General features: G+C 36.5%; 3 protein-coding genes across 3 annotated transcripts; all 3 read right to left on the bottom strand.

The window, feature by feature from the left end:
- Positions 1-893: 893 nt before the first annotated feature.
- Positions 894-4,051, bottom strand: LOC110749240 (cytokinin dehydrogenase 3-like). The gene is made up of 5 exons (XM_021949304.2): positions 3,389-4,051; positions 2,890-3,017; positions 2,019-2,294; positions 1,625-1,893; positions 894-1,394 (listed from the first exon to the last, which is right to left on the bottom strand). The coding sequence occupies exons 1-5, from the start codon at positions 3,972-3,974 to the stop codon at positions 1,103-1,105; spliced, it is 1,551 nt and encodes a 516-aa protein (XP_021804996.2). The 5' UTR covers positions 3,975-4,051; the 3' UTR covers positions 894-1,102.
- A 6,382-nt stretch (positions 4,052-10,433) lies between these two features.
- Positions 10,434-13,283, bottom strand: LOC110749268 (cytokinin dehydrogenase 4-like). Its single transcript, XM_021949333.2, has 5 exons — positions 12,400-13,283; positions 11,663-11,790; positions 11,314-11,580; positions 10,933-11,201; positions 10,434-10,813 (listed from the first exon to the last, which is right to left on the bottom strand). The coding sequence occupies exons 1-5, from the start codon at positions 12,998-13,000 to the stop codon at positions 10,522-10,524; spliced, it is 1,557 nt and encodes a 518-aa protein (XP_021805025.1). The 5' UTR covers positions 13,001-13,283; the 3' UTR covers positions 10,434-10,521.
- A 1,141-nt stretch (positions 13,284-14,424) lies between these two features.
- Positions 14,425-17,318, bottom strand: LOC110749269 (translation machinery-associated protein 22). The gene is made up of 7 exons (XM_021949335.2): positions 17,051-17,318; positions 16,831-16,917; positions 16,318-16,370; positions 16,159-16,240; positions 15,998-16,065; positions 15,824-15,907; positions 14,425-14,772 (listed from the first exon to the last, which is right to left on the bottom strand). Exons 1-7 carry the CDS (start codon positions 17,196-17,198, stop codon positions 14,716-14,718), a joined length of 579 nt encoding a protein of 192 aa, XP_021805027.1. The 5' UTR covers positions 17,199-17,318; the 3' UTR covers positions 14,425-14,715.
- Between the last annotated feature and the right edge of the window lie 688 nt (positions 17,319-18,006).

Consider the following 18,006-nt stretch of genomic DNA (forward strand, 5'->3'; position numbering starts at 1 on the left):
CTTTTCTTCTGTTTGGGAAATTTAATAGTAAGTGGGAAAACTAAACATACTCATTCTAATTACTTTCCAATGTCTCATGTTTTGCCTCAGGGCTGCGATGAGAGTTGGAAACATTCCAATTTGCACTTTATTTATTCACGAAATCTAGCTGTCCTTGTGCCTTGCATGATAAATGGGATACTAACACCAACATATATGTATACTAAATATTTATTTCTTCATATAATTCTAAGCCAACATTTGTGTAATTTTGGATGGAGAAATTTCTTGTGTAAAATCACTCTTGTAGGTTCGTTGGTTGGTCACATTTAAGAATTTGAAGGATGAATTTTTGTTGTTGTTGGCCATGAATTGATTTTGCACGGAATTGAGAAGATCGATAGGCTCATTTGAGAGTGATTCTGGATAAGCCAATAATCACTTTTATGGAGAATTACTTTTAAGTGATTTTATGGCGAAGCACATGAGAGGTGTTTTTCTCTTAATCACTAAAAATCACTTAAAGTAATAAGACGGAATAGCACATGAGAGATGTTTCGTCCTATAAGTAATTATGGCCTTCCAAGAATCACTCTCAAACAAACCCTAAAAGTGGTCCCATATTTGGGTCGGCAAGTTGAAATTAAGCACTGTCCTTTTTTCCATTACTTGGCCATTAATTTGAATAAGCCGATAATCCTCTTCTATTTTAACCTCTATACTATTCACAAGAAGATGTTAAAAGAGGGTTTCCAAATCCAACCTGTTTTTAACTTTTTTCTATATGGCATACGTGGCACGGTGGCAGGAATCTCACATGGTACTACTACTGAAGTGTACCGGGCGCACAAGGGCAGTCACCAACTTCATGTCCTTGATTTGATGACAATATAATAAAACAAAAGGAGAAAAAAAAAACAAAATATCTGAAATATACTAATTTAAAAGTCCAAATAATATTTTACAATGCTAATCTTCTCGCCCAAAGGTACCTTACAATTCTTCTTCCACATAATTATTGGTAAACTTATATATAAATTCTAATTAATTTAAACTAATACTAGCTTTCTAAACGTACTAAATTAAATTAAATTATTAATGCCTCAGTCCGAATTATTATATGTTATTTGTTGAAAATTCTTTGTCCTGGTGAAAGTATTTTCTTGGGGTCGAACAAAGCTTTCCTCTTCTGGAAGGTTTTCCATTTCGAGCCAAAGTGGTTCATCCAACCTTGTTGTGTTTTGTAGTAGGGAAGATACTGCTTAACCTCTATACCAACACTAGCACAAAATTTTAGTATCTCTTTGTTTTGCTCCTCAAATGCCTCCCACTCATCAAACCCACTTGAATGCAAAAATCCCACGGTGTAGAAAACTTCTTCTTCCGGCACAACCGCTGACATCCGATCATCCCATCTGCATTTAGTTTCCAAAGCTTATTAATTCGAGTTCCAAAATAATACGAAGAGAACTCGACTTGCTATTTGTACCACATTTATATACTAGTTATTTTGGTGACACTTCTTTAATAAAAGATAAGTGAGTGTAATCTTTATTAGATGCGATATAAGTAAAACGCGCGGTTAAGACATGTAGTTAGTCTGAAATAGTTTTTATTATAATGTTTGTATAAATTATAATCTTACTTGGTCCGGTTCATTGGGTAAAGGAGGACTGGTGCGGTGGTAATGTTTCGCTTAAGAACAATGCCCTTAAGCACACCTGCATCAAAATCCGAGATGCGACTTTTTGGAACAAAGAGATTCAGCCATGGATGAGGAACATCCCACTGTCCTTGTGACTGAAGCTTTTCCTCTCCAGATTTAACTCTATTCAGAAACTCCACATAGGCGACATCCTTCTCGAACACAAATCCAGGAAGAAAACTCAATCCTTTGAGTAGAAGTTCAAGTTCCTGCGCCCAAACAAAAAAAAACAAATATTACATTCATTGAAAGTAGATTGTGGGGTCTTGTTGATTTGACACCATCAATTTACTGCAAGGTAGAATGTTGGTGTCATATATGGGGATGCTTGTACCTTATCCACTGTCGTTTCAGTGTGTTGATCATAATATTTGGCAACTTCCAGGGAATAGATTATGCCATGTTTGGTTACAAGAGAAATAATTCTCGAGTAAGTGGATTGTGGGAAGAAGGAGGATCTCCAATTATTCGGGGAACCCTGGTTGATTAGAAGTGAACCTTCTAAGTAATCAAGGGCATTGCTTTGTTTCCTTCCATTGACTGAAATTAAACGTTCTTGGTCTCTGGCATATGCCGAGAAGTCATTGTAAAGCATTCGCACCCACTTGACCTACAAACAAATTGATCACCAAATTTAATTGACAGAGACATAATTAATATTTAATTAATCATGTAAAAATCATAGCTTATGTTAGGAGAAATGGGGTTAATTGAGTAATTATAGAATACTACACTAGTACGGTCATGTGGTACATCTTGTACACGTGTTATAATATAAGTGGATAGTTATTGATACTATTCCCTGAAAATGGGGAAAATAAACCATATTGTCCACTCATATTATAACACGTGTACAAAATATGCCACATGACTATACTACCGTAGTATTGTATAATTTCTCGAGTTAACGGGCTTCTATTCCACCACCAAACCCAACAGAAAAGGGGAAAATTTAGAATCAAAAAAGGAGAGATTAATGTGGTTATAATTTATGCGATGGTTGTGGTGATCCTGTTTAAGCAACATAGACAAGTCATTTTGAATTGAAAAAAAACAAAGTTGAAAAAGTGCAATTGAGTCGATCAGCCTAACAAATTCGGATTTGTCTGTTTATGTTGAAATGGGAACAATATATATGACCAAAGAGAAAGTCCAAGTCAAGATTTTATATGAATGTCTGCTGGCTGCTGAAGCCGTACACGTACCCTTTTTGGTGCTGGCTCTAGGGCAATTCTTGCCCTGGTTATGATCCCAAACTGACCTAAGCCTCCAAGGACCCCAAAGAAGAGATCAGAGTTGTTTTGTGGGGAGCAAGTCACAAAATCACCATGTCCTGAAAAATAACACAAACCTAATTAATTAGAATGATAACTTGCTAATTAATTAATCACTGATTAATTAACTGTACTAAGATGATCATGATTCATGATCAGCTTGGTGGTGGGGTGTGTGAACTTATCCTAAAAGGGTTTTCCAAACGTGTGGGGCCCCCAAAGAACAAGCTTCAAACATGAATAAATGAGTTGGGAAACAACTGTACATTTTATGTTTCTCAACAACTTTTTTGTATCTTAGTATGCTACAAAGTTGTCATCATGCTGAGACACAAAAATATTAAGAAAATATGGAGATGCTAATAAGGGATTAGCAACCAAACAAAAAGAGAGAGAAAAAAAAAAGAAAAAAAAAAGGACAAAATCATACCGGTGACGACATCCATTTCATACACATTGCTAATCTGAGGACCAAACCGGAACGCCGAGCCGCTGATGCCGGCGTTGGAGAGGGTCCCACCGACGGTTAAGTACAAGTAGTCGGTCCACGCGACCGGTGCAAGTCCATGTTCTAATGTGGCATGCAGCACATCAATCCAAAGCTGACCACCTCCCACATCAGCATAATAATAATAATTATTAACACTTAAATTAAAAGTGTTAACAATAATCCCAGAGGCATGAGAAGGGTGGTGATTTTTCAAGGACATCATGTCCACCACAACCCCATTTGGAGCCATGGCTTGTCCCATGGTGGAATGGCCATGGCCTCTAGCAGCTATGCTGAAAGGAGTGGAAATATTGTTTGAGAATTTGATCAAGCTTGAAATGTCATCAATGGAGGTTGGGTACAAAACAGCTGCTGGGTTTTCTCTGAGAATGTGGCCATAATCACTAGAAGCTAATCTAATGGACTCAGGATCATCACGAAGACTGTACCCTTTGGTTGAGATCAGACGGCTCAAAATGAAGAATATGACTATCAAAAGTGTTGGGGTTGGAAACTTCTCACCCATTTTGTTTTTTTTTTTGGGAGAGAGAGAGAGAGAGAGAGAGAGAGAGAGATGAACAGAGAAGGAACAGAAGGGAGTGCTTGTTGGTGTTTGAGATAAAGGGGGAAGATGCGTGCATATATATATAGGGAAATGAAGCTGCATGAGAACAAACCAGAATGGAAACCTCGAAACGACGTCGTGTTTGTGGCCTAACTTGTTGTATTATCTTTTTCAAAGATACGCAAGGACGAGGCGTTGGATTTGATTATTCTTTTTCTTCCACGTCATGAATTACTCGTGTGAGATAGGGAAAAAGAAAAGAAAAGAAAAGAAAAGAAAAGAAAAAAGGGTTGGGGATTTCACTAAAACACCCAAAATGGGGGCTGAAATTATAAAAAAACCCAACACCCAAAACACTTTATAAACACACCCAAAATCCATCATTACACACACTCAAAACACATTTATAAACACACCCAAAAAATATACAATTGTTGATTTTGGGGTTGATTTTGGGTGTGTTTCTATGTTTAAATAGTGTGTGGGTTTTTTTATAAATACATGTCTAGAATTGAGTTTATTTATAATAATCTACGGGTTTTACTACTTGTTACTCGTTTTGTATGCGTTTTTGGTATGAGTTTTTGGTATGCGTTAGAAATCATGATGTTCGATGAAGATTCCTTGGCACCCACAGATTTCTAATTCCATTAATCTTGTGGGCCATTTGGAGGGTTCAGATTTCTTCATATGTGGGCCAGTATGAAGACCAAACTCGATGCGTTTCGGCCGTTGGATTCTGATCTCAGGTCAAGATATGTCAAGTTTGGTCAATTTTTATAGTTATTTGTTTATTTAGAAGGTCTCTGTTTTTTTGTTTTTTTATTATTTAAGCATGGGCGGTTGTCAAATTTGAGAATCATCAAAAGGATCTGGTTTTAGATTTTCCTTTCTAGGTATAGAGAGGAGTTTCACGATTTAAGCCAATCGTTAGATTATATTGAGATTCATGGATTTAATATGTCACCAAAAAAATGTGGGAGACAAAATCACAAATTTTCTTCAATGTAAGATTTGTTTGTGTGTATCTAGAGCTACAAGTGATGGGTAAAAGTCAAATAGGGCTATAATTATAAGCAGCCATAGTGTTTCTGTTTGTGTTTCAATGGCATAATTACATACATGTACACTCAGAAGAGAACAAAGCCAATCCAAAAACGTTTTCATACTATTTTCGGAACCAGCTTCAATTTTTAACCATTCGTGTAACTTGGCATAATAAAATAAGTTCCACTTCTATAACATATATATGTTGGCGCAATTGTTTCTCCAAAAAAGGTCCTAGGTTCGAGTCATGATATCCGTGTAGTGTGTGTGAGTTTAGTATGTTATCGCTCATTTCAATAGAAAATATCCAAATTAAAAAATCACGAAAATTTGCAGCGTCTTGCATGCATTCATTAAAAAAATAGCAAGAAAACAACTGCATGCCATGCACACGGGAGAATCTAGTGTATTAATTCACCAAAACTTGGCTCTGCCTGTTTACTTCAAGTTTAAAAAATTGATGCTTTGCAACAGAAACATATTGATATATATACACACACACACATTATTATATATAAAAGAATGAACCATATAGTAATTTATTAATATTGTATAAATATTGTACTTGGACAGTTGTTTTTTTAGGTCAGGTTGTACACTTACAAGGTCATGGAACTTAAACTTATATATATAGCCAAAGATATGGCCATGTCGCAAGCAAAGATTTTGATTGGAATAATAATGTGTGTTGGACTATAACAAATATACCCATTCAAATTCAACAGATAAATCTTTGACCTATAGATCTCACAGGTAGGAGGAGCTATCGGATGGCAAGACCTTCCACCATATTATGGTCCATATGCATATGACCCATGCATTCATATTTTATCGATATATAATATTTTTTTTTTTTATGCGGATGTCCGGATATTATTGTCGTGTGAATGTCATTGTAAACGGGAAGAAAAGCAAGAATATGTATATATCATCTGCACGATGATAACATTCAGACGTTCACATAGAAGAAAATTATTAAATGACTAACTAAATTAAGCGAATAGGATGTGTACATAAGTTGATAGGTTGTCAAGCTAAATTAGGTTACTGTGGTGAGGGATAAATAATATATATATAAAATCAACAAACTTCATGAAAACAACTGAGCATACATTCCCACATGCATGAACAGTGATAGTTAGGTCTTCTACCTAACAAAAGGGACGATATATATCGGGAAAATAAAAGGCAGAAAGGGTTGGCTGTATTATTATATTCTTTTTTTTTTTTGGAGCCTATAGCCTCTAGGCGAAAAAATGTTATATAAAACCTAGAAAATGCCGAAATGACGATCTATTGGGCATTTTAAAGACGTAAAACTTAGAATCTCAATTAACGATATATATTGTTTAAATAATAATGAGTACCCGAGCTTATAAGATGGAAGAGATTGAACAAAGAACATTCCAATTTAACCAAGGTGGTTGGTGTGAGTGGTTCGGCACTCTCATTCCTTAAGAGAGGTCAGGGGTTCGATCCCTGCTCTCGTACGGAGTCACCACTTTGGCCAACACTTTACCCCTTACGGGCCGACCCGGTGTGAGTGGGGATTAGTCTGGGTTGTGGTTAAGGCTTAAAGGTGCCACCCATAGTTGGGGCCCATCCAGGACCACCTCATGGTTCAGACCAAAAAAAAAAAAAAGAACATTCCAATTTTTAATTATGTTGAGTGATTGTCGTGTGGTTATAGAACATTCCAGGAAGTTAATAGGGTTCTTTGTCTACTTTTTATATATATTGATTTTGGTTTTGTAATTTACCGTCTTATGTTTCTCTCAAAAAATGATATGATGTTCGAAATTTATCCTCAACAACAGAGGCCTCTTCTTATGAAATATGCGTTACCTTTCTCTCTTACACATGCGAACGTGGATGATCCTGTCTTTTGTGTTGTTCATATATGTGGTCCTTCTGTTTTAAGTTGAATTGATATATATATATATATATATACACACACACTAAAGTTAAGCATAGTATTAGTGTACATGGGTGAGCTTCTAAGCATGAAATGAGGTGACTCTGGAGTCAATATCAATATCGAGTAGCTCATGAAACTCAATCGACCAAGGTCAAGTCATGGACCATGAACCATATGATGACTTTGACGGATCCAGTTATATATAACAATTAGCGTTGGTGACAATCATATTTCACCAAAACATTAATATAAATATTTGGTTGTCCAGCAGATATGAATCTGGACTCATTTTGTCAAATTGTGGACTTCGAGAGGATCTCAAGATTTTGCCTATCCGTTCTAACAACGAAATGGCAATGCAGACGTCGAGTTTGTGGATCCTATACGCTTCTTCAACATCTACACACTCACACACAGAGAGAGAGAGAGAGAGAGAGAGAGAGAGAGAGAGAGAGAGAGGATTTGCAGACAAACATGAATATAGGCCTCGTGGGGGGGACTATCTAAGATACTGCAAATCTTTATGGGGATCTAAGTCAATTGGCACACAAGATCACGTGGTCCAAAAGAAACAAAAAACCATGGCTTATGCACACCAACCCCGCCAAAATCTCTTGTCATATACACAATTTCCATTGCTCTTTCCCACGTACTATACTCAATCATATACGTACGTGCATGAACCATGAACTTTAAGCAGGACAGCTCATCGATCGATGTATATGTATAGGTACACAAGGTGATGATGAAAAGTTGTCACGACAAAGTAGTACTGGTTTGTTGCACTTGCCGGATAGTTTTGCAATAGAAGATGCTTACTTTGTTAGACTGTGAGTTTAACAACATGATAATATTAATATTTCATTAGATTCACAGTCTAACAACATGATAAAACTGATCATCGCATGTGAATATACACAATCGTGTAGTGGTGGCTAATTGTATAGATACTTACGTGATGAAGGAGGAAAATAATCTTCAAAGTACAAGTTTGACAAAACAAACCCACATGAGCAATTTTCTCATAGATCCCGTACCATGATACTGTCTGCTGATGATGGTGCTTTACTCAACAGTGATAATTAATTAAGAGCCCGGCATGGAGAGTATATTCTTCAATGAAATGGACCCCCTCGTATCTTTCTAGCTGGCCTGTGAGATGACATGTATGATTTTCAATATTCACCTGAAAAATCAAGAAAGATAATAAAATCTCCACCCAAAATTTTCATTGAATGATCGACTTTCATGACCGCTTAAATTACAATGTCCGTATGAGCTATATCCATTTAGTTCTCCAACAACCCCATTAGAATGAATGAGATCATGCATTGAATTGAATGATTCTCAATTTCAATCTTGAGATATATTACGGTCAATCATCCACGTGCTTGTAGGTAAATTAATCTCACTGTTAATGCATGTAAAGTCCACATTGCATTAATGACAAGATTTAGCATGCGAGGATGACATTTGCAAAATTCTCACCAATCCTTGTTGTATGAACCCACCCACCATTCATGGAGTTTATAGATCTTCCAAGGCAAAGTAAATTTTACATGGTGGAGACTGAATGGATTGAATCAGATTCAGATGTTTGTTGTGGAATTTGCTCCCAAAGCCTGCCAGTCAATCTATTGGATATAAGAGTAGTCAGTTTATAGGGGAGTATCAATCAATGTACGATAGAATCCAATGGTCCATTTCAAGCAGTCCGATCGGGAAAGATTTGTTTCCATCAAGTCCATTGTACTTAGATACTGTGTCCCTCTCTCTCATGTTCAATTGTTCATGTCATGTATATATTTTTCTTTTGTTTTGTTGTCTTGTGAACGTGTCTATTTGCGGTACATGATTCTCTCAGTGAAATTTGCTTCCAGCCTACGTGTAATCGTGTATATACCGTACCTCATTTTCTGTTCTTTAGTGGGCTATCTACTTTTTAGTTCCTCGAGTCGAGTGGTGCCCTTCTTGTAACTTACGACATATATTTTGTACAAATTGTCTAAACTAGTATTTCAAGTAATCTTAGTTGCCATATTAGACCAAGTGAAAACTAGAAGAGTTAGGGTTTTTAAGGATATTACGAGGATGAAACTTCGTTATATGCAATCGGTTGTATAAAGCTATGAATTTTCATCATGTATTCACATAATTAAAAAAGAAAGACTTGTAGTTTGTAGTCGTATGCAGCTAATGACACGACAAATTTTTGAAAATCAGATTTTTGGATACCAATTAGACAAGTTGGGGGACACCTTATGGTCACTCCAATTTGCATGGGGTCATTGATTGCCTAGTGGAAATTTACGTTAAATTGACCAATCTTCTCTTGGTCCTTGTTGAGAAGTTTCCAGCTGACAATAAGATTTGCAATATATTGTTCAAAGATTTGAAGGATATTTTAAAGATTACTTGGTCTTCTTAACCCATGGTCCCCAAGCAATCGAAGCTTCTTCTATCCCAGGTCATTTGAATATTCAGCTGCCGAATGACTTAGAAGAAAAATACTAATGTGAATGAAATTTGAAACCAATGTTTTGGCAGGATATGATAATTACGAATCAACACATTTTCCTTTTAAACAATAAAGTAGTGTGAATTGGATCTTGATAATCTATGGAGCATTACCTTATATCGAAACGGTACCCCATGGATCACAATCATTTCTAATAAATAATATAATTAATTACTACTTTTACCATAATTACTCATATCATCATACATACACGTATCTTTTACAGATATGAGTAGTTGTGTGTCTATTTCTTCTCTGTGGGACTCAATTGGGACATGCATGCTCTTCTTCTTCCTCTAGTTTCACTTTTTTGAATGAGAAAAAAATGAAAATTTTGTCCTTCCAAACAAAGAACGTGGACTGCGACGACTTTGGCAACACTGTGCCAAACATGATATTAAATTGTTTTAGAATTCAAATTTCATGCATTCACATTAAAGAAATAGAAATTTGAAGATATATAAATATAGATCGTGAAATTTCACCTCCTCTCTAATTGAAGTGGGCCCCACCAATGTACATGAGACCTTCAGAGAATTAACAAGCAACAGTAGTTTTGTCCATATATTTGACATGATATAATGCAATCTCTTGCAAAATATCCTTCACATGATAATGCAATCCCTTGCAAAATATCCTTGAGATGATAATGCAATCTCTTGCAAAATCCAAACTAGTTTCCCTCTCAATGTATTGTCCAAATCAGGGCAAGTGACTTCTTCCACATATGCTTTAAATTCTGGTTGCTTGTGGTTTTCCAAATCTTCAATTCGATTCACAGCCAAACTTTTTCTTTCGTTTATTAGTATTTCCGTGCACTGTCTCCAAATTCTGATTTACTGCTCAGATTCTCCTTGTCCAAATTGACTTCTTAATTAGACAAAATGAACCAATTAATGAAAGCTTTTCATGAACTGAGTGGTAACATTTAGATTATTACTATTGATCAAATTACAGTGGGGGCCCTACTTCCAACTGCCACTACTTTCATTCAACCTATGAATGCCCTGCATTCTTAATTACAATTAGGAGTTGAAAATTCTCTGTCCTGGAGATAATATCTTGTTTGGATCAGACTTAGTTTTCATTTCTTGGAAGCTTTGCCAGTTTGATCCAAAATGGATTTTCCAGTCCTCCGGTGTCTCGTAATGCGGAAGGTACTGTTTGACCATAATGCCAGCAACATGACAAAATTGTAGTAGTTTTTTATTTACTTCATCAAATGCCTGCCATTCATTGAACCCACTTGAATGCAAAAGCCCTACAACATAGAAAACATCTTCATCTGGAATAACTGCAGACATCCTACCATTCCACCTGCAATATCATTTTCAACCATGTAAAACATGTTTTTTTTATTAGATCACACAAGAAAAGAAAGCAGAGTTTTTTGATTCCATGAATAGTAATCGAATGTACGTATTTCAGAAACTTACTTGTTTCGATTGATGGGGTAAATGAGGATTAGTGCGGCAGGGACCTTTTGTTTAAGAAGAATGTCCTTGAAAACACCCGAATCGAAGTCCGAAATTCGTGATTTTGGTACAAAGAGATTCATCCATGGATGTGCAATGTCCCATAGTCCAAGTGATTGAAGCATTTTCTCTTCATTTCGCACTCTATCGAGAAATTCTTCGTACGATACATCTTGCTCGAACATAAATCCAGGAACAAAGCTTAACCTTTTTGTCAATTTTTCAACTACCTATATGTACAAGGAAATATAAATGAATGAGATGCAAATTCTCAAGTTAAGTCCTCATTAAAATGCTAGCCTAGGGTATATTATTTGGTTGATCAGGACAGAAATAATGTACCTTGTCCACTGTATCCTTAGTGCTATCATCGTAATATTTGACCACTTCTATGGTGTAAACGATGCCGTATTGGTTTACTAGAGAAGCTATTCGTGATTGATCGGCTACTGGATAAAATGAAAGATCTAGAGGACCTTGCTGCATTAGAAGGAGACCTTCGACATAATCGAACCCATCTCTTTCCATCTTTCCACTTGTTGAGATTAAAAGTTCTTGGTCACTTGAAAATGCACTGAAGTTGCTGTAAAGTAGTCGTACCCATTTAGCCTGCAAATAAAAGCATGTATATATATGTTGTTCATGTCAACTCTAACACAAAGCCTGAAAGTATATATATTATAATGTTTACCCTGTTTGGAGCTGGCTGTAGGGCAATCCTTGCTCTGGTTATAATACCAAATTGGCCTAAACCTCCAAGAACAGCATAAAATAACTTAGGCTTCTTGGTTGAGGAACAGGTTATAAAATCTCCTTTCCCTGTAGAAAAAGTCAAAATCCTCATCACATTAAACCTCTTCCCCAGGAAAACTTTATATGAATATGTGTCTTCAAGTCTAACTATAACAGTTAATAACCAAAAACTTGATTTGGTTCAATTCTAGTGGAAAATGGCCTTGACTTGCAGACCAGAGGTCTCAAGTTCGAACCCTCATGGCATCAATTGTGTGTGTGTATGTGAAATTCCCTCCCCCTGTAGTTTAGACGATCGCTTGTACTAAAAAAAAAGTGTAATTGGAACAATAAAAAAGAAATTCAAGTTTTAACTTTCATTATCAGAAGAGCTTATTTTGGGAAATTTGTTACATAAAATAAATGGGGACAACAGATTGAGAAATCTTGGGAAGTTAATGCATGGTCTGTTTGTAACGATTGTTGAGGTGCATTTATTTCCAATGAACATGCATGCAAATTGCAATACAAAAGGCAATACAGTGGTTAGGATTTTAAAGTGAAAGCCGGATGATGTCAAATGCATTGAAAATATCTCATGCATAGATAAGGACAAAAAATGGAAACAGAAAAAATAAAAAAGGGGCTATTCCAATTAAGAGAACAAATATAGAGTGCTGAGATAAGTCTTCATACCGGTTACGACATCGAGTTCATAGACATTGCTGATTTGAGGTCCAAAACGAAACGTTTGGCCGCTGATGCCAGCGTTACTGAGCGTTCCACCGACGCTCAGGTACAGGTAGTCGGTCCACGAAACCGGCGTAAGACCATGGTCGAGTGTAGCATGCAAAACATCAATCCAAAGCTGCTCACCTCCAACATCAGCATAAGAACCCAAAGAAGGGCTCTCGGAGACCACAATTCTAGACCCCTTGCTCAAGGCCGTCATGTTTATTACAACACCATCAGGGGCCAGGCCCTGTCCGCGAACAGAATGTCCCTGGCCTCTGGCGGCGACGCGAAAAGGCTCGTCAGAATTGTTGTTTGAGAATAGGATTAGGCTTGCGATGTCGTTGGGTGACGTTGGATTAAAAACTGCAGCTGGGAATTCTCGAACTATATGGCCATAATCTGTAGAGGTTGAATTGATCGATTCGGTGTCGTTTCGAAGCATACCGGCGATGTCCTTGGGTGGGAATAGGACTAGACTTGTGCCGGTTGTGGATAGCATCATAAACCCTGTGAAAAAAGTCATGGTGGTCAAGTATTTTGGCACTGCAAAATTCTCAGCCATTTTTTTTGTATATATAAAGATAACACAAGTAGAGAAAGGAGAGAGGTGTTGAGAGAGGAGAGTGAATTAAATGCTCAATAAATAGGAGTTAAGAAATTTGACGTGGGATTTGAGGAACATGGAGTGGCGTTAATTGACGTCGTTTAGTGGCCGGCCAAGTTGCATATGCTTTTCCAAATGTACGCAAGGAGGAGGAGGAGGGAGGAGGAGGAGGAGAAGAAGAGGAAGAGACTTGATCAAATCTGTAAACACCAAAGGCATCCTTTTGCAGATTTACGCAAGGACCTAGAGACCTTGAATAAACTTTGTATTTTCCGTAAGAAATAGTCGGTTGAATGGATAAACTTTGTACTTGTGTCAAATGATAAATTAATATTCACAATATCACAAACATTCTTTTACAAGCAAATGTGCTGCGGAGGACTTGTAGTTCCGTACAGATACATCGACCATGCATTCTTCTCATTGTTTACGTCGTATTTGCAGCCTTGGGGGCTTGGATATAATATTTTTTATTATTTATATATAGGAAATATATATAAATCTACCCTCAAATAAATCATTTTCTATAACTTTCCCACTTCAAATTACTTGGTTTTTTCTCTTCGTGAGTGTTTATATCTAGTTGGTCTCTTACTTGGTAAATATGGTATGACTAGCATTTTTATTTCGAACCTTAATGGAAATCTTTTTTGGTTTGGATGAAAGAGGCTGGTGGGTTTTCTAGTATTGCTTTTGGGGCCTGCAAGAATTGTTGCCCGTCATCCAGTGGACTCATAAACCCACCTCTAATGGCACCCACTATTGAAATAAATATCCCATCGAATCAAACCACTCTCCTTCTTTGACAAAATCAAATAAATTTTTATATATATTTTAAAAAACAACTCTCCTTCACTGTTAGTCAACAGAGCCAATTTCGTATCTGCCTGTTTGGGTCGGTGGAAAAATTTGTCTTTTCACGTTTGCCGCTCCCCTGGTTTGCATTGCATGTTTGACAAGCATTTTACCATAAATATAAAATTAAGATAAAATATTTGCCAAGCAGATTTAGGCTGGCACGAGAAAATCATTTCCTGCTTAGTGAAGATATAGTTTGATGCAGCATTACGGTTGTCAATCTAAAGATATTCACACACTAAAACTTCTCTCTGTTAAGAAAAGAGCTTCACAGAGCAATAGACTATCCATCCAAAACCATATTTTTTTTTCTTCTTTTTTCTTTTAGGCAGAAAAAAGTGAAGCTTCCAAGGTTTTGACAAACTTTGAGAGGTGGAAGATGAAAAGTATGGAATGAACTTCATTTGGTAACTCAAAATTTTGGATATTATTCTGATTCTCATTTTGCTAACTCACAGAAGCAACAAGTTTACAGGACGCAGCAGCCGAGTATTGCATCACGATGATAAACTATGTATGCGATATACTAGAGAAAACCTGTTTCTTTAAAATTACCTGTAGGTAATATGTGACACACAAAAACAGAGCAAGTGGCACATAGAATTTTGCCCCTATACAAAGCAAATCATAGATCTTGAAACACAGTTTTAACTAAAAAAAAATACACTATTCTTGCAACCAAGATAACAAGAGATTCTAGAGCGGGGCAGAAGTCTCACTGGCTGTTGGACTCTTGGAACTTTAGAGAGTATGTCCAGCGGCCTTTTACTTTGAAGATAACATGCTCCATTTTATTTGTGTGCCACGAATACCATTCAAGCAGCTGGGACCTTTCTGCCATCTTCTATAAAGAAAATTGCAGCTTCTGGGACCTGAGAAAGGAGGAGGAAAAGAAGAAGAAGATAGTGTTATTTTTGGTACTGTAAACTAAGCACATGTTAAAACTTCAATCCAAACAGGCTGTATAAAGTGATCTTATCAAACAACAAAAGTCTACCAAATCGTAACAAGAAAAAGAGGGGGTGGGGGAACCATCGGACAAAGAACCTTCTCAATTGTTTTCTTCAGATAAATGTTTGTTTTTGGGTTTTTGGTATGATTTAAGCACGTGTTCAATTCATGACAAACAAAATAAGAATACATCTTCACAGCCAAGGTGTCCACGATTCAATTCCAACATCAATTAAAGCCATTAGTGATGCTAAATACTGCATTACATTTTAACTTTTTTATTTTAAACAATTAAATTGAAAAAAAAAAAATTAGTACAACTTGTGGCGTCTACATTCAGATTTGATATTTAGGTTAGGCATGGTTCCCTACATAAGCATATTTGATCATCGGAAGGTTAAAGCAAGGCTTTTGGTCTTCTATGGAATATTAAATAACTCCCACTAGTACAAAGGTAGAGAAAAAGATGCATGAAAGGATAATCCTTGATGGCCTGGCCATTATAAAGAATTCGTTAAAAACAATTCCTAAACATGGTGCTAGCCCATGCAATCATTTATGGACTCATAATAAAAAAATTCAAAACAATGTCAAAAGAAGTTCAAAACAAGGAGCAGAACCAGTATGAGCGGGCATCAACAACAGAAAATTTTGACATTGAATGGTGGATACGTCCCAAAGTCCAATTGTGGCTGCTGTTTATATGCGTGATGGTTTAGTTTTTCATTTATCAACTCAATGTTAATGAGACATCCAAGGCTGTGAAGATCTTATTGGATTCATACAACTATACTGGGATCCTCATTCACTCACTTCTAGCATATAGTACTTCTACTTTTACCTAAGTTCTTCACATAAAAAGCATTAAAGAGGTGAATGTTCTTATGGGAACCCTAAAGAACTTCTGTTTGAATAAAAGGTGAAAACAACACATCCTATTGGAGAGAGAGAAAACAATGTGTAGTAGCTTACATCAGGCCAGGTATCTGTAATAAACTCCACAATGTCATAGGCTATATCCCCTTGAACATCAATTTGGTCCTTCTCAGTTGGCCCCTGAAACCAATTATTCCAAATTAATCATAACAAACATAACCACACATGGCAAAAAAAAAATTCAAAATCACTTCTTAAAGTCTATCAAACCTTAACAACAGAGGCTCCTGTGGCAAACTTTTTCCCCAATTTCTTTGAAGCATCACTAAGTTTGACACCTGAATTGTAATCAAAGGCACTAAGTTAATGACAATAGAAACAAAATAAGAATCTTTGGGAAAACAAAGGATGTAAAGAAGAAGATTGCTCACCAAAAAGCTCCAGCCCTTTCACAGTGGTGATACATTTTCGCTTATTACGCGTCATCTTTTCAATAGTAACTTCTTGCCTCTCCTACAGAAAAGCCAATACCAAGTTTAAATAATTGTAATCTAAAGATCCTCACAAACAAATAATTTCAAAAGTCTCACCTTTTTCTTAATCTTCCCACCTGGAAGACGCTTGACTTCTTCTTGCTTAGGTGCTGAAGTGCCACCACCAACCCCGAGAGAGAGAGAGAGAGAGAGAGAGAGAGAGAGAGAGAGAGAGAGAGAGAGAGTGGGGGTAATGAAATTCGTTATAATTGGAATTTGCAAAGTGGAAAACAATTCTCTCCAAATAGATTTAAATCGAAAAGCAAAGAAAAAGAAACAAACAGAGAAACATCCCAACTCATTTTATAGCTGCCAAACGTACAATAACAATCGCAACATACATACAAAATTGTAAAGACAGACGCCCAGATACATCTTATACAATATGTACCATGTTTATGCATTGCATATCACCACAGACACAAACACATATGTAAATATGTACATATACTAATAACTTATCCAATCCAGACCAGAAATAGTAACACACATGCACATAAACACATAAATTCATTATTAAATACAAACATACACTGCTACATACATCCATACACATATTTACAGTATTACCTGAAGAAGCAGCTCCATCTCCACCAGAAGATATACCGGTAGACTGCAACTGGTTGGCTACTTTATCAGCTTCCTTCGCATTAGCCTCTGCTCAAAATAAAGACAAGAATTAAATTATTAACAAAAAAGATGAAGAAAACAAAAAAGAGCAATCATAAGAAAATAAGCGGGGTGATTAAAACTGAACAGAAGAAATTAGGGTTTGGGTGCAAAATAGAACCTTTAACGAGATCCGGGTAAAGGTCTGGGGCGTTTTGGATCAACCAGGGCTTGCATTTCTCAAAATCAGGCCCGAATTCACAGTATTCTGCAGGCAAACTGCACACCGCACAATACAGTACGCGAACCGGTTGGGGTTTTCCCGCCATCAGAGCTCAACCTCAAGCCCCTCTCTATCTTTCGCTCTCTCTGTGTAATTGGGAAAGATGAAACGCTGCGTTTCGAATACGCAATCCTTGAATTGAAGACGTTGTTTGTGGTTTCTCGATGGCGATGGCGAGATATATGTCTTTGTCGGATTTCAAGTGTCGACGCCGTAGGCCCAATACGCTGCGTTTGATCGCTTGGGCCCATTCACCATATAAGGCTATCTGCTCATCTTTTCTTGGGCCAGGTAGGCCCACATTCTTGAATAAAATGATAAATTATTTTGAAATTTGCACCAAAATGTGCATATATCCCCTAAACTTTTTCTTTCAACAATAGGCGGGAGAGAAGTTTCAAGCTGGAAACGTCTTTTAATTTTACAAAGAGAAAGAAACACTAAATTAAGAGTTAGTTGATATATACTTCATAACAGTCAAACTACGATCAATATGGGTTGTGTTTATACATTTCCAAAGGTTCAAATTTGTACAAAATTGATGTATGTTCAAATAAAGATGGCAAAACATATTGATCGTAGTTTAAAAGGAAAGCAACCAAATTTGGAAAGCACAACCCGAATAAGATTAAAAGGAAGTAATGCTTGATAGGTAAATTCTAATTTAATTTACAAATAGAACCACAACAAATTCAAGGTAACCAACCAAATTTGGTAGTGCTAGAAATTTCCAAGCTAGAAGAAGAATTAAAAGAAAAATAGTTTGGAGTGATTAATTACATACCACAAAGGGCATGCAGGAAAATATACAGACAATAGTAACATATTAAAATCATCATATAGCAGTTTGTCAT

Source organism: Prunus avium, chromosome 7, assembly GCF_965620075.1.
Source record: "Prunus avium chromosome 7, drPruAviu1.hap1.1, whole genome shotgun sequence".
NCBI lineage: Eukaryota > Viridiplantae > Streptophyta > Magnoliopsida > Rosales > Rosaceae > Prunus > Prunus avium.

Coding starts and splice junctions, on each gene's coding strand:
- LOC110749240 (XM_021949304.2), bottom strand. CDS start 3,974: ATGGGTGAGAAGTTTCCAACCCCAACACTTTTGATAGTCATATTCTTC. Junction 1,894..2,018: donor CTGAAACGACAGTGGATAAG/GTACAAGCATCC, acceptor GTTTGGGCGCAG/GAACTTGAACTTCTACTCAA. Junction 1,395..1,624: donor TACCCAATGAACCGGACCAA/GTAAGATTATAA, acceptor AACTAAATGCAG/ATGGGATGATCGGATGTCAG.
- LOC110749268 (XM_021949333.2), bottom strand. CDS start 13,000: ATGGCTGAGAATTTTGCAGTGCCAAAATACTTGACCACCATGACTTTT. Junction 11,791..12,399: donor TGAACTCGATGTCGTAACCG/GTATGAAGACTT, acceptor CTTTTTCTACAG/GGAAAGGAGATTTTATAACC. Junction 11,202..11,313: donor CTAAGGATACAGTGGACAAG/GTACATTATTTC, acceptor TTGTACATATAG/GTAGTTGAAAAATTGACAAA.
- LOC110749269 (XM_021949335.2), bottom strand. CDS start 17,198: ATGGCGGGAAAACCCCAACCGGTTCGCGTACTGTATTGTGCGGTGTGC. Junction 16,918..17,050: donor TTACCCGGATCTCGTTAAAG/GTTCTATTTTGC, acceptor TATTTTGAGCAG/AGGCTAATGCGAAGGAAGCT. Junction 16,371..16,830: donor AGATGGAGCTGCTTCTTCAG/GTAATACTGTAA, acceptor GTGGCACTTCAG/CACCTAAGCAAGAAGAAGTC.